The sequence below is a fragment of the Cynoglossus semilaevis genome, chromosome 4, assembly GCF_000523025.1.
Source record: "Cynoglossus semilaevis isolate Cse_v1.0 chromosome 4, Cse_v1.0, whole genome shotgun sequence".
NCBI lineage: Eukaryota > Metazoa > Chordata > Actinopteri > Pleuronectiformes > Cynoglossidae > Cynoglossus > Cynoglossus semilaevis.
The window spans coordinates 10,417,000-10,432,830 of NC_024310.1; the positions used below are offsets into that span (position 1 = coordinate 10,417,000).

General features: G+C 39.4%; 1 protein-coding gene across 4 annotated transcripts; it reads left to right on the plus strand.

The window, feature by feature from the left end:
• Positions 1 to 119: 119 nt before the first annotated feature.
• On the plus strand, positions 120 to 15,734 carry LOC103378032 (capZ-interacting protein). Of its 4 annotated transcripts, none has more exons than XM_008309077.2 (6): positions 120 to 273; positions 11,303 to 11,389; positions 11,510 to 11,581; positions 12,511 to 12,579; positions 13,847 to 14,044; positions 14,934 to 15,734. In XM_008309077.2, exons 1-6 carry the CDS (start codon positions 268 to 270, stop codon positions 15,354 to 15,356), a joined length of 855 nt encoding a protein of 284 aa, XP_008307299.1. In that variant the 5' UTR covers positions 120 to 267; the 3' UTR covers positions 15,357 to 15,734. The 4 variants fall into 4 exon arrangements, with proteins under 4 accessions (XP_008307299.1, XP_024910836.1, XP_016887328.1 ...); XM_008309076.3 differs by lacking the exon at positions 120 to 273 and adding an exon at positions 9,823 to 9,941; XM_025055068.1 differs by lacking the exon at positions 11,510 to 11,581.
• The last annotated feature ends 97 nt before the right edge of the window (positions 15,735 to 15,831 follow it).

The window sequence follows — 15,831 nt, forward strand, 5'->3', positions numbered from 1 at the left end:
GGCCAGTAAAACACAGTTCTGGTCGAAGGCAACGTTCAAGAAACTCTGCACATGAAACTGCTGTCAGCTGCTCCTGCTCCTCCTCCTGCTCCTCCTCCTCTCTCTGTGCATGAGGCTGATTTGGCTCCAGATATAAACACTGACTTCTTCACTGTTCACCCATAAGAAGCAGGCAGTTTGCTCCACCAGCAGAGAAAAAACACAGAGAGAGAGGGAGAGAGAGAAGGAGAAAATCAGGAGGGGACCATCTGTGGCACATTTACCAGGATGGAGGTAATTTTTATTCACTGAAACGACAATGTTTTTGTCATTATTGTCATTGTTGGTCTGCAATGAAATACATGACGCCATATTGAAATAGAGTGAGTGTGTGTGTATATATGTAGAACTATAGAACTATGTCTCCTGTCCAATGTAAATTATACGAAACATGTCTATCAAACGTATTATGTAATTACTTAATCGGTCCTTTACTCCATTATACATAGAAAAGTGACATGTGATTTATAAAATATATCAATATATAAAAGCCTATATCTTTTAACACTAACACGTGGTTTACACACGATGAAATAGGTGAAGAATAAATAACGTAATGTAATAAATATGATACATTACAATGATAAAGAACATCTAGAAGTTAACTACAAAGGACTTCAACTAAAGGAAACAGTTGGCTAGTAAATAAAAAACGTAAGAGAAAAAGTTAGCAAAACTAAATAGAAGAAAATAATGACTATTTAATAGTCTTCAAAACATAGCTAAGCAGTAGTTTGCAAAATCAAACATAACTTTGTCAAAATTTGCATTAGTCATTAAAAAGTAGCATTTCTTTTCATCGTGCAGGTTAAGAAGTATTTAAAGTGTCAAAATCCAACATGGGATTTAGTCCAAAATGTTTTAAAATGATCCAAAACCTCACAGTATTCAAAAAAAGAGGAGAAAAATAACGGATAACTCTGAACTCTCTTTCAGTGAAATTTAGTTTGATAATATCTCCCTGAAAATGTTTTCAGTGGCTAAAGAGTTAAGCTGCTAAAACTGAGATAACACACAGACAGACACACACACACACACACACACACACACACACACTGGCTGTTTCATAACAAGTCACCATCCTGACAGAGACAGGAAGTGGAGCTGACAAAGCATCTCTCAAAACTTTTGTTGTGTTGACTTCCGTCACATTGGAACAGAAATGTCAAAGTTCTCCATCAGTAGAAACTGAACCATATTTAAAAACCTTCATATCAAACTCTCAATGTTCAGATGTTTGAGTTCAAAGACTCTTAAATATGATGGTTGTTCCAGTCCAAACTCTACAAGGAAGAGTTGTTGTTGTTTTGTTTTTTTCCCGGAGGTGAAACTGTTTAGTCTGACAGTTCTTAACCTGACGGTGTGAAAGCTGCTGTTGGCTGAGTCTTCAATCATTCTGGTTAAAGCTGTGCAGAACCCTGCCCTGATCTCACGAGTTCAGGTTTCATTGGAAAAAAAAAAAAAAAAGTCCGTCTGGTGTAAATAGAACGGGGTCACGTGGTGGAATGGTGGTTACTGTTCTTGCCTTACAGCAAGATGTTCAATAACTGATGGTCTTTCTTTATAGAGTATATAGATATTTTCATTGGTCTATTGATTCAATCTGCTGCTGTGAGTGACTGATGAGCCCTCAGTCCATCGTGTCATTTCAGGTTTAAGGGTCTCCAAGATCTCACTTCCTTTTTGACCCTGTGTCTCCTGACAGGATGTTAGTTGTTTTTGGTTCCACGGGATCACACTGTAAATATTGCTGTGTGTTCTGTGTTTGAACCAACATTTACAGTAACTGGTTCTGAAAGTCAAGTGTGTCACCGTTTGTCATTTGAACCTCCCACCATCACCCTGTGGTGACGTCACACACCAGCGCTGCTCCGTGTGCTTCAGGGTGGAGGGACAAATATTGATTAACCCTTCGACAGAACTGAGAGGAACATGTTTGTACTCTGTGTTTGGGAATGAGCTGTCGTCGTGACAAACTGGAACATTGTGCATGTGTGTGGCGATGCTAGCCGCGGGGGTGGGGGGTGCACATGCACCTGAGGATTTGCACTGTGGAGTCTGTGTGTGTTTTGGGTGGAGGTGCTTCTGCAGCACCACAGCTCGAGGAGGGAGTATGTGGGATTAGCTAATCCAGCCCTATGATGTGTGCGTTTATCCTGTAATCCACAGTGAAGTAAAGAACACAGTGTAGCAGACAGACGTTATCAAAGGAGAGCAGTAGAAGATACGGTTTTCTAAGACGTAAACCTAGCCATCCATTCACACCAGTGAAACACATCAGCAAAAAGGTCACATGACAAAGGTCATCAGAAACATGATTGTTTTCTTGAGCAGCAATTCTTAACCATAGAGCCCAAACTTGGGCCACTAGCGTCACCTAGAGGGCTGCAAAAAATAGACCTTACAATTTTGCATCTATGGGCCGCATGGGAGTTATCAACTGGACACTAGAGATATGTTATCTATGAGAAGCTCAGTTATAGTGCAGCTTTGGAGAGAGGGTGACAGAGGAGAATGATGGGCTGTTTTTTGTTTTTGTTACTTAGAAGGTGGAACAGAATGTTTCCAAAAATAGTAGTAGGTAGGTTTTTTAACCTACTACTTTTAGATGATAAACGATAAACATAAATACATACATATGAAAATGTTCATTTTGTAAAACAACGTCATTTTAGTCATTGTTGTGACTTTACAAAAACTCTCTGCAGAAATAACGAACTCTGAGATCTCACATGTTTCCAGCATCTCATGTGACTTGAGACATTCAAGATCCTACTTGTACTTTCAGTTTGTGTGCACAGCTTTTCTCTGCAGCCATGTCAGGTGTTTCTGACACGTCAGCTGTTCTGTCTCCTGAGAATCAGAGATAAAACACGTGGAGTTTTTATTCATGTTAGACCACTGTGTATGTACATGTTAAATGCACTTTGCAAGTTGTTTTCTTTCGATGAAGCTCTCGTCCTCAACAGGATTAATGGCTTGATTGGTTGAAATGATATTTGTGGCTGATTGGACAACCTTTCAATCGTTAGTGGTTCCATACCTGCCTTGCAAGCAGAGAGCACAGAGTCCTGGGTTTGATTCCCAGAGGAACCACATGTCCCTAATGGCGTCTCCCATGGCTGCCGGTGTTGGTTACCATGACCCTAGACACTAGATTCAAAAAGCCAGGATAGACAAAGAAGACACAGAGGAGGTCAAGTAGAAACAAAAGTCAATAAAAAATCAAATAAGATTTAGTTATCGTCCTACAAAAGCAAAAAAAAAAAAAAAAAAAAAATGGAAGAAGAATCAAATAATCTAATTCAAGGTCAAATTCCAGGTCAAATTGGTGGGATCGTCTCTCGCTCCTCTCTGAAATCCTTTTACAAATGTTTTTAAAAACTAAAAAATATTTTTTGTGAGGTCTCTTTTGAAAACAGACCAGATTTTCCTGACATTTTCACTGCCGTTTCGTCATTTGTCATAACTGGTCACTGAAGGAGGCTTGATCAGTTGTCATATATTATTGGACCAATGTCAGGTGTCGAAGAGACAAAGGACAAATGCTGAAAATTAGCTGAATGTTCTCTGAACTGAAATCAGCTGTAAACCTCATCATGAGTCTCTGAACAGAGAACAGGTTTAAATTGTAATAAAATGGGTGATATACGTATATTTATAACACACTTGATCAAAGTTTATGTTCGCTCATTACATCATGTGCGAAAGTAAAACGCTTTGTTTTATCACCTGTCTTTAGTAGTTGTGCTGGAACCTGGCTCTGGAGGCTGTTTGTACCTTAACGACCAATCAAATGCTTCATAAAGCTGCGGAATGGGCGTTCTTTTCCAAACGTTGTTATTCTTTACTACCGTTGCTGGAAATAAATATTTTCTCTATCAACTGCTATATAAGGAACCATATGGAAGGGTGGATAAACAGGAGAAGAAAAAAGTCTTTCTGTGTAAAGTTGTACATGTGAGAGAATGGGTTTACTCTAAGTACTCTGTGTGTGTGTGTGTTCTCCTAGTACCCAAAGACGTGCAAATTGGGAATTGGTTTAATTGAACACTCTTAAAGGGTGTGAGTGTGACGTGGATGTTTTGCATCTCTGTGTGGTCCTGTTATGAAACAGTGAACGCCTCAGTGTGTTGTGGTTCATGGAGTTCAGAACTGAAGATTAAACAGTTCTCAACATTCAGAACTGTAGAGCCAGTCCAGTCAAGACCACTTTTCTGAGACCTTAAATAACCGGACTGGCTGATGAATAAAAAAACAACTTGTGTGTATTTTCTACTTTAAATGATTTGATTTGACCACAAGCCAAAATACTGTAGTATTCTCACCACAGGGTGTTTTCTATACTATTCCATAGTAATGTATATATATATGTTTGTATGTGACTACTGTATTAGAAGCCCTCGAACTACATGCATGTGAGCTGAATATTGGCTTGAGGTTTTTTTGTTGTTGTTTTTTTTTTTTTTACCACATCTCCTTTTACACACAGCCTTTTGGTTGTGTGTGGCACAAAGATAAGCGAGGTAGAAACCACAGCAGATCATGAGGTCACTAGAACCAGAATACACACGTCATTCACTTTCAACGTTGAATACCGGACACATGAGCAGAACAAGAATACTTACAAATATGTTTGGTGTCAATCATTAAAGAATTCACATGGTCGTTTTTAAACAAAAAAAAATGTGAGAAGAACTAGATAGATAGATAGAATTGAACTAATCCCTCAGGAGTCCCCTTTGGGAAATTAAGGGTGTCTTTGTCCTAATATAGACTTGAACCCTGACGTGGTCCTCCAGTGAACTGACGGTGGCAGCAGTGGCCCCTCTGACTGTAGATGAATGGGTGATTGCCAAACCATATGACATTGAAACCCTCGGTCTCTGCACCGCAGCAGTGTCACAGTCCTGTGGTAGAATGATGTTACCCCTCGTCTGCCCCTCCCCCTAGAGCCAACTGGATGAGGATTCCAGAACCCCACGGAAAATGCCAAACAGATGCCAATCCTAATGTTATGCATCTTTGAGTCAAACACGTGGAGTTACTATTCGCACTAACCACACAAATTTGTTATTTTGATCCCATGACATAAGATACGACTTTATTGATCCAACGCTGGGGAAAATCCGTGAAAATATTTGTTGATTGGCCAGGAACTGAACCCGCATGAATGAGTCCCAGTAGAGGATTGGTTGGAATATTTGTGAAGCTTCTGGCAAAAATGAATTCTTTAAACTACACATGATTGGTCCAACACCTTTAGAGATCCATAATCCATCTATTAACTTCAGCAAACTGCTCTAAAAATGAAACATTTTGTCCAGAGTTATTCTGTATTTTTGTCCTCTCTCTCTTAGTACTTGTTCAATTTGTCCCCACCCTACACTGTGGTCACGGAATGGTGTGCTGTGACTCTCATTTCCTATGAGGCATTGGCAGTCTTCACTAAGTGTGTCCTAGTTACCTCATCCCTCTGATTGAGGCCCTTTCCCGTCCACTTCTGCCCATCCACATCCACAACACACGAAAACACAGAAAAAACGAGCGCCAGTGTGAGTAGTGGAAAAGTGAGATATTCAGAGTAGGCCAGCTCCAAACACACATCATGTTTTCCTGGAAAGGCAGCGAGTGGTAAAGTGCCTGTCGGCACTCCTTCCACTTAACAAGTGCAGGCGAAAGGGAAACTGCGCTCCGTCGTGGTGGTTTTCCCCTTGGCAGAACCTGCTGACTGAGACAAACACAACAAGTCTGCAGTCAGATGAAGTGAACAATGGGCTGCTACGACGCTGCGCTCTGTGTACTTCATTTATCTTTACCACTGTGTGTACAGTGGAACCTTTTCAAACAAATTGCCCAGTTTGTACCAAAACTCAAACAAGGCAACAATATCACCATGTCACCTAAAAAATGCTAGTAAAAGGCAGAAATAAAAATAGTGAGAACAGCAAAAGAAGTGAAGAAAGATTGTACGAAAGCATGAGAATGGTGCTCATGTTTCAGATCCGGCTTTACGGTATGGCTTAGCAAAGTTGTCAATTTATACCAACACTTAGAAAAAAGGAAGAAATAGAAGAAGCAAAGGTTGCGTAAGAAGTGGTTGTGATCACCAAGCAAAAACCTCAGACAAGTGGAAAAGTTGCTTCTGTTTTGGATCAGCGAAAAGCAGTTGGTCGGCGACAGTATTTCGGAGACAACCATTTGTGAGAAAGCAAAGCGAACATTGCATAATCACGACTCCTCAGCACCGGTAAGGATGGATGAAATTGTCATTCCTATTTATAGTTTTATTCTTTATCCAGTTGTGCTTATCTAATTATTTTAATTGGTTTCCTGTATGAACAAAATACTGTTTCACTGTACTTCATTTATCTTACTGCAGTACAGTAAGTACTTCATTTAGCAGCACTGGGCCTTCAACTGTGACAGCTAATGGGACGTGTCCCGCAGCTCTCCCACCGTTACATCATACTGAAACCTTATGTTGGGGTTTCCTGAGAATGTTATCATGTGGTTCCCTTCTGCATCTGACTCTGGAAATGGAACTCACAGGGAAATAAGACAAGCTCTGGCTTTGTGTGTGTGATCTGTTTGTCTGTGTCTTCCATTTCCTGAATCGTACAGTAGACCCTGTGTCTCATCTGTGACACTGGAAACAAAAATACTGGGAGTGTTTTTAGCTGTGGTCATGTGCACCTCCGAGAGTTTTGTGAAAGAAGGAAAGCGAGAGAGGAACTGCTGTATTCAGTAGACAACCGCGCAACTGAAGTCATGTACAAATGAGAGTAAAGGCAACGTAAAAATGTGGTTAATTCAGAGTTGGATGATACTGAATGTGTCTTTACGTACATATTTTGTAGATATTCAAGAGATGTAGACTCTTTAGAGTTGATTTTCAACATAAAAAAACAACCCTCAATTAAATTAATTAATATCTTAGTATTCTTTCATTTTTACAATTGTTTAAAGTGAGTCAGTTTTTTAAATTCCTGTTAAACTAAAACTGCAAGTGGAAAACAGCCCCAGTAAGTGTCAGAGCTGCGTAACATATTAGCATTGTGCAAACATGTTAGCGTTTGTTTTGGCTGTACTGTAGGTGGTCACTGGTATTAGGAGCAGCTACCATTTGTGACTCTTCATGACAGGCTCTTTACTGAACTGAACTGTGCTACGGTTCCTCACAGGCTAAAGCTGCTAATGTCTGCACAATGCTAGCATGTACTTCTTCTACTTCTTCTTCTATGAGAGGATACAAGTATGTTCAGTGCTGACAAATGTTAAAGAAATAAGTCTTCCCTTGATTTGACATGTTTAGTCATTCTGTTTTCAGTGTTCCTTATGTTTGCACATCACTGTAACAAGATTTCTTTTGTCATATTTTCACACCAAATGCGTTGACTACAGATTCACATACAGCTGCAAAACACATCCCAAGGAACTGATAAGGCGAAGGTCAGTTCCTCCCTTGCTTTAACCCTTTAGGCCCTTGTGTTTTTTCAAATAGTCTCATGGGTGAGGCTCTTTGCTTTGGGAAGCTCTTTTTAACCGTTTCCGTGTTTAGACATGTTTAATCTCTCCATATGCTAGATTACAGTATGTTTTCAGATGTGGTCAGACGTATCCTGAGACGTTCTCTCTCAAGAGCTGAGAGGTTACAGAGCATGCAGAGATGTGATCCAGGCTGGCTGCTAAGCTCTGAAGCGTTTTAGTTCCCAGGCCTCCCGCCCCAGAAATAGCGTTTACTCTGCTCTGCCCCACAGTGGACCAAAGTTTCCCACTCTTTCAGATTACCAAGGGTCCCAGCTGAGCTCTGATAGCTGAGGGAAGGCCCTTGTATGGTGCAGGGGAATTATAGCTTTCTTTTCTATCGTGTCACTGAAACATGCAGCATGACCAATATATTTAAGTAAGACAGAAGAAGAAAGACATCATAAAAAACTCTATTTCTAACAATATTATATACAGTTTGTGTTTTGGCTTAAAATACTTTCACTGGAAAGAACTGTTTCTAAAGCTTTGGTGTGAAATTTATAATTATAACCCAGCCTCCTTTAGGCCCGTTCCACATTCCACATTTACATAGTAAATTACCAGTCATACCAGAATACTCTCAACGTTCTACGGGGTGTGTAGATTAGATCAGGATCCCTGATGGCGCTCTTGTGCAGGATTGTTGCTTTTGTTGAAAGAAAGAAGTTGTGTGAACAACAGAAACGTGCAGCCCACACAGCTAAGGTTTTCTGTTTTTACCGTGTACCTGTCCACGTTGCATTCTGGTAAGTGTTTTGCGTTCTAGTTCTGATCTGTTAAAGGCTACATGGCTGGCCAACGTCAGGGTGCTTTCACTAAGTTCATTTGTTGGGTCTGATGTAATGGAATAGATCATTACATTTACAGCAGCAGCTGGCTGTAACTGAGAAAACATGTGCTGCTCTTCAGGTGCAGCCTGTTGGGAACAGTTGAATGAATTAAAGTGATGGTGGGCATGCTGTAGAAAACTTACTTTTCAGCCCCAAGCTATATACATGAATATCCACAAGAGTGGACCAGAAAATGCCTGACTGGTTTCAGTATAGATCACATTTGTATTGTGTTCTCATTAGGAAGACCTGTAAGTGGTGATTAAAAGTACAAAAATCAGAATGAAGCTAGACCAGTTGACAACCAGTGGTATGTTACAGTACAGTATGTTTATATTCCAGGACCTGAGTAAGCAGTGTTCCTGTGTGTAATTTTGACTCTAGAAAAACGTCAAAACCTTGATTTTGTTTTTGTTCTGAGCTCCACACAGCCGTACTTCCTCCGCCCGCACTATTGTTGCTGGAGTTTTGGTCTTAAAGACGGCCTTTGTTATTCAAAGACAGGAAAGAGTTAAACAATTAGAGGTCACAAAATAATGATGCGGAGTGGGTGGACTCCACTGATTTCTATTTATCACAGATGTGATAAGGAGCTCAGGAAAAACAGTGCAGCGACGAGGATTAAAACGCACACAGGGCTAGAAATCACCGAGATACGTACATTTGGGTGGAGGATGGAAAAGAGGTGAGGTCATGTTGAGAACCATGAGCAAAGGAGGAGAGGAAGAAGAAAAAATAAAGTGTGTGATTACTCTGTGGAATGTGCAGATCTGTGAAGCATGAGAGAGCCATGTTTTCCCTGGGCTGCAACTGTGCAGAGGGAGGGGCTCGGCCCACATACCCAGGAAGTGTGACAGAAAAGGCATCTGTGAGTAGAAGCACAAGCTCCTTGGTGGTCAATGAAAGAAACATGAAAACCAGAGGGAGAACCACAAGCAGAGAATCTACCCTACAGATCCTTAAGTAGTGTACGGTACAGATGTACTGTATGAGAACCTGATTTTGACCAGCCGGTCCATCTAGTCAGTCTGTATCACTCACACTAGACCGGGGATGCTCACACTGTTTTGGCTTTGGAGCTACTATTAAAATGACCAGGCTGAAGTGATCTACCTCCACTGAAAACGTTAAATATATATTTACTCATATGTACAGTATGTTGAGGTACTGATTAAATGAACGTAGTTCTATGGCACAATATGATTCAATTGTGGGCAAATATGTGGGCACTACTTTATAGTATATATATATATATATAAATGTATATAAATATATGTATATATATTCATCTTATCTTATTTAAGATTCTGTTGTCATGAGAATCTATAAGACAACATTTATGACTTTGATGACTTTGTTTATAGGGTTTTATGAAAGGTATCAGTTAGACTTCTTTTCCTGTAGTCTTATTTACAATATCAATGTCAGAGAGGTAATTTTCAGCAGTTTGGAATAGATGTCGAATGAATTATAAATGAAAGCATTAATGAAGATTTTATGTCTTTATTCAGAAAAGCCTCTGATAAACTGACTAAGTATAAGGTGAAGATGGTATTTGTTCAATGTTTGTAGTATTTTGTCTCTGTGTACCCTGTCTTGTTCTCCCCCCTTGTGTCTTACCCCAGCTATGCCCTGGTGTGTTTCATTTCATTTTTGGGATGTATAAAATTGCTTATATGACACCTGAGGGCAGTGGGTATCTACATGTGACCCACACCATTTGTCCAGTTTGTGCTCACTGCTATTTTGCTGACTCTCTGTTATATTTTCACACATGACTCCCTTTGTTCCTGTTTCCCTTTATGTAGGAGGTGACATTGACCAAAAAGCTGAAGAGATGCATTTGATCCTCGTGGTTCAACAATGTTTTTGTGCTTGTGAACCTGAAAGACGACTGTAGTCCAAATGACCAGCCCGGTCTTTAGTTTAACTGTTCATGTAGCCCTGAAACACATGAAGTGGTTTCTGTTGTTGTTGTTGTTGTTGTTGTTTTTCATCCCATAGCTGCTGTGGTGCATTCCAGTCTGTAGCCATGAGCAAACGTATCACTCAGGCCACAGATCCATGCAGTGAATCAGTTGTCATCAAAGGGTAGTGTGGAGGAGGAGCTGATAAACAATCAGCCTGGGAAAAGTGGGGAAGATAGAGAGTGAGGCAGCAGCAGAGCGATAACGCCGTGAGGCTGCTCGGACAGGTCCCTGCTGGAACTGGCTGCAGGGTTGATGTTGAACAGCTGTGAAAAGAGAGGAGGCCCACTTCCTGTGTTTAAACTCATGAAAGTAGTCTGTCTTTATTCTTAGCAGAAACGATGAGGTTCTCTAAGGAAGGAAGACACTGGTCGACTTCTTTTGTTTTTGTTTTGTTTGCGTAGACACTGTATGGTTTTGTTTCCTAATCTGTGATTGCACCACTGAGTAAAGACAACATATTTTATTTTTGAACATGGCTTGTTTACATATTATGTATTTACATGTATTTTTGGATATGTTTTGAGTCACAACACTGCCTTTTTTCCTAGTGGTCAAATCCCAGCTTTTATGACTGCAAACTGGATAAAAACAATGACACAAATGTTCGGAATGGGACAAACTGTGATTACATGGCTCAAACAAATCTTGTCAGTGTGTTTGAGTTGAATGACAGTAATTCCTCTCTGGCATACAGTACATTAATTTGGGCTTTTTGTGTTAAAAAAACTGTTAATACCAGATAATTCCTTGTGTTTCTAGGTGAAATATGTTGTTTGTTTTTGCCCCAAAAAGGTTATGTGATAAATGCCCTTAGAATTAAAAGAATTTCAAAAACCCTCTGCAATATATCAAAAGGAAAGCAAATAAAAAAAAAAGTTTAATTCAGTTCTTCCTAATTAATTACTATTTCATGTATGTGTGTTTGTTTTCCAGAAGGACTCTCCATCCAAGCCGTCTGTGGCTGAGCTGGCTGGAAGGTTCAAAGGTCATATTTTACCAATGCCAAAAATGACCAACGAGGTAAGTGGCTCTTTATAGTTGCAACGCATACCAAAACATGGTCATCTGCATATTTTGAATTCATTAACATATGCAGGACAATATAAAAACATTAACAGATTTATTTAACTGTGTTTGTAGATGTCATTTGGAAAAAGACCCCCATGCTGCCTTAAGATACAGAATGAAAAAGCCCATAATGAAGAACCAGATGTGAGTCATGATGTTCTGTTTTACTGATCCACGAGACGCTGCTAAAGTTAATTTAACATCATGATCATAAGACTTTCTACAAAAATCTTTTTTTGGTCATATCTACTTGTCCTTTTCAACTTTAGGACAAACCACATTTTTAAATATAATTTTACAACCAGCAAGGTAAAAGCTAAGTGTTTCTAAAGTGTGTTGTTCTCTTATCCACTATCGTACAGGCATTTATTTCCTCAAGTGAATAAAAATATACCCTTTAAACTGTACTAGATATTACAATTATTTACGATAATTAGCACAACGGTTAATTTATCGCAACGTCTCAATATATTACAAGCCGGAAATATAGTTACCCGCAACTCACACGGAACGAAAACAATGTTACACAACACCCGCTTGTTGCCGCCTGTGTTGCTTTGTTTTTGGTCCCTGCAAGCTGTAGAGGAGAGGTGTGGCCACGTGGGGGTAATGGCATGAGAAGCGCATTAAATCGGCCAGGTGGGATTATTTTAGCTACAGAAAGACTGACCAGGGTGTTGTCGTGGATGGCGGAATGCCAGCATTTAAAGTATGCCATACAGATTGCGGCGAAAATATATCTACACAATACATGTATTTCATCACTTGCGGCACAACCACCCGACTTTGTTAACACAAAATACACAGTAACCGGAGTGTATGTCACACGTAGCATTTAAAGAGCAGTGGTGAATTTTCTTTAATTACAATGGGTTTATTGTCAATTTACTCCATTTTGTTGCTATATGTTGTTGTTATGTTGTCATCAAAAGATAGAACAGGAACTGTATGACTTACAAAGGAGTTGTCATGTGATTTTACACATTGCGTTGTGAAATCAATTAATGTATAATAACTAAATTAGTCAGTGTCCTTTTTTTTAACAGTCCTCTGTGTTCTGTGTTTTCTTTCAGAAAACCGCAGTCTCGCCGAGTCCCACTAAAATCAAAATGAAGAACTCGGCCATGATTGAGAAACTCCAGGTCAGTGTAGATCAATATTTTCACTGTTCCATGGGAGTAACAACAGCACGCGTTCGCCAGTGGCGTCTTACAGTAGAAGGGAATTTAAATGCGGTGGTAAAAAATAATAATAAAGTACTGCTGCCACCTAACGTTGAAACTGCAGTGGTGCAACAGTTAAATCGAGAACGGGTTTGTCCTGATGCCACAATCTGCTCAGATTAACGATTTAATGGGATCAGGGGCCACACTGCCTCTGGTGGGGCATTAACTCATTACCATCATTTTTACTGGTGGCTCCACACGCTTGGCAGCCATGGGACAAAAGGGCTGTAGGTTCTCCCTCTTCTTCTTCTCTCCAGTGCAGGTAGGAATATGTGACACGGGGGAGTGGATTTGTGGATTATATGTATCGCAGATTTGATTAGTAACACATTTTACAAGGTATTATTTAATGTGGTATTAGTTAAAGACACTGTTTGTAGTATGCAATGTGAAGTCTACCAACGAACAGTACAGAAAATGTTATTGCTAATTTATACATGTGTTTTATATGTGTTTTACTTAAAATAAATGTTTACAATTAATAATAATAATACATTTTATTTAATTGGTGCCTTTCTGTCACCCAAGGACACAGCATTAAAAAAAACAATAAAACATTAATATATATTATTAACAATTATATAGTAGGCTGGAAACATAGCTGTACGTTTTATGATGTGTTGTCAGTTTTGATGATCCTGATGTGGGAAAAGAAAGTAAAATGTAAATTTAAAATAATTTCTACATTTATCGAACTTCCTGATTCCTGTGAGTAAATGTCTTGTGCATTTATGTACTGTGGATAATATTGTATTATTTTTCCTTAAGAAATGTTTTTCATGAAAAGGAAAATGAGAGTAAAAATAAATATTGAATTTTCATAATATGCTTGACATTCTTTGCACCACATAGAAGGATTTTTTTTTTGAGTTGATAAAGCTGGTTTTTTTATACATTGTTAGGTTATGGAAATGAACATATTCAGGAAGCATAGTTCACTCAGCATAATAATGCAGTTCAGCTTTAAAGTAAAGATATGGATATGGAAATATGGACTTCAAAAAAGACATGTTGATGCTGTTGAGGCAGTAGCTCATAACAATGTTGTCTGAACGTTTTAACAAAAGTGTCCAGAGTAGAGTGGGACGTATTATCAAAAGGAATTTATCCACATACAGGATGTACAGCAGATCAGGCAGAAGAAAAAAATCTTATAAAATCATTATTTTTGTCCCCTCTGCAGGCTAACCTGTCATTGTCCCCCACTTCTCTGCTGCCCGTATCTAAGAACCCCGAAGCAAAGCTGGGTGAAGTTACCCCCACCTCACCCTGTGTGTCCCCCAGCCCCACACTGCAACTGGCACCTCAGACCAGTGAGGAGGAGGAGCCCATCAGCTTTGAGAGCCCGGCGGAGGGTACTCCATTACCAAGCATCAACAAGGTGAGAAACAACAAACACATCTTGCAAAAAATATCATCAACATCACCAGATGTCTTCCTCAGTCATTTGCAGAGCAACTGAGCAGCTGCTCGCATGTATCTCTGTGGGTGTTCACTCTAAATCTGGTTTCAGATAATCTGGAGGAGAAGGATTAAGTCTTAAATCCCATCAGTGCGGTTGTCTTTAGATGCCATTTGTGCAGTGCTGTCACGCTAAACACATTTGTACATATTTGTATATGCTATTATTGTGAGGATATAAAAGACTAGATTCATTATCTTTATCATCATCGTCATCATTATCATCATTCACTGAGGTAACTGTGCTTTATTATAGGGAAAGCATCTAAAAGGGAAGAAAATAATATATGTCACATGTATCTAAAAAACTTGTAACTATTCGATGGTGCCATTTTGCCATTCTGTGAGATTTGAGTTGAAGTTTTTTTTTTTGTTTGTTTTTTTTAATGGCTAATAAATAGCTACCTGTGGCATTCATTCAAGTCTGAAAGGTTTTGGCTAATGATTTAGCTGTTGGTTGCTTATTGTTTACATCTTTATTCAAATAAAAAGAGGTGAAATGGTTTTGTACAACTATAAATATAATATAAATCTAAATATATTCTTAAAACAAACAGAGTGTGCACTTCCCCACTGTGAACTGCAGGGGGTGCTGTAAGTGTATATTTACCCCCCTTCACACCTCTGCGTCTATGGGCGAAGGTCCATGTGCCATACAGTCCAGTCAATTAAACTTCTTAATGGTTTTCTCCTCATGCACTGAAAATAATGTATACGAACATTTTAATGATCTGGCTTTTGGCTGGCACTGGCTTTTCAACACATTTGATTTTTACTGCATCCTTTTTTCTTTTTTCTCCTCCACCCAGACTCGTGCAAGGCTTTCCTTCAAGAGACGGCTGCCCACAAGACAGCACAGGAGGTCGGCAGGAGAGGATGAGGGCTCGTCCCCGTGTGAACTGAACAGTCCAATAGAAAATGGGGATGAGGAGGCAGTTTTAAAGAGTCCAGCGGAGGAGGAGGAAGAAGAAAAGGATGGATTTTCAGGACGTCTGGACAAAGGCAGAGACAAGGTTGGTTTCTGTAAAAAGACAGAGGACAAGTTAGAAAAGATCAATCCAGGCTGTGAGGGAGATCCGGAGAAGGAGCCTCACGCTCAACAGAGTCAAGACTCGAAGGCTGCTGAGGAGGAGGAGGAGGAGGAGGAACTCCGACCTTCAGAGCGTTGTCCTTCTAACCAGGAAAATGTTAACAACACAAGGATAGCAGAAGGCATGGAAAAGGAAAATTAGAATAAATAGGATAAATATGATGACAGCGTATGCACTGTGAATGTTTACTATAGGAAATATACTCTGTAAACCAGAAAGTAAGATGTGCTTAAACATTAGCTTTAAGTTCAATCAGTGTTCACTTTTACCATACACGTACTTTCAAATTACAATGGGTGTTTATGACTATTGAGGAAACAAAATACGAGAAAGGAAAAACTATAGCCTAGATGTCAAAGTGTTGCACTTTCCACTTGTGTGCAGTGATCTATGGGCTTCCTAAAAAACAATTCTTCATATATTTACAAACTCCACAAAGAAAAGAAAGTAGAATATTTCAAATGCAATAACGTGTTTACAGCTACCACACCATGTGACTGCATAAAATATTCACACAAACCAGTGACATCATCTGTAGTTCCAGGCAGTGGGCAGACAGTATATATATATATATATATATATATATATATATATATATATACACACACATATACAT

Bases quoted from the DNA above. Each gene is read 5' to 3' on its own strand.
- LOC103378032 (XM_008309076.3), top strand. From the start codon at position 9,897: ATGTCTTTATTCAGAAAAGCCTCTGATAAACTGACTAAGTATAAG. The intron at 9,942-11,302 runs GTGAAGATGGTA...TTTGTTTTCCAG, and splicing joins ATAAACTGACTAAGTATAAG to AAGGACTCTCCATCCAAGCC. The intron at 12,580-13,846 runs GTCAGTGTAGAT...TCCCCTCTGCAG, and splicing joins CCATGATTGAGAAACTCCAG to GCTAACCTGTCATTGTCCCC.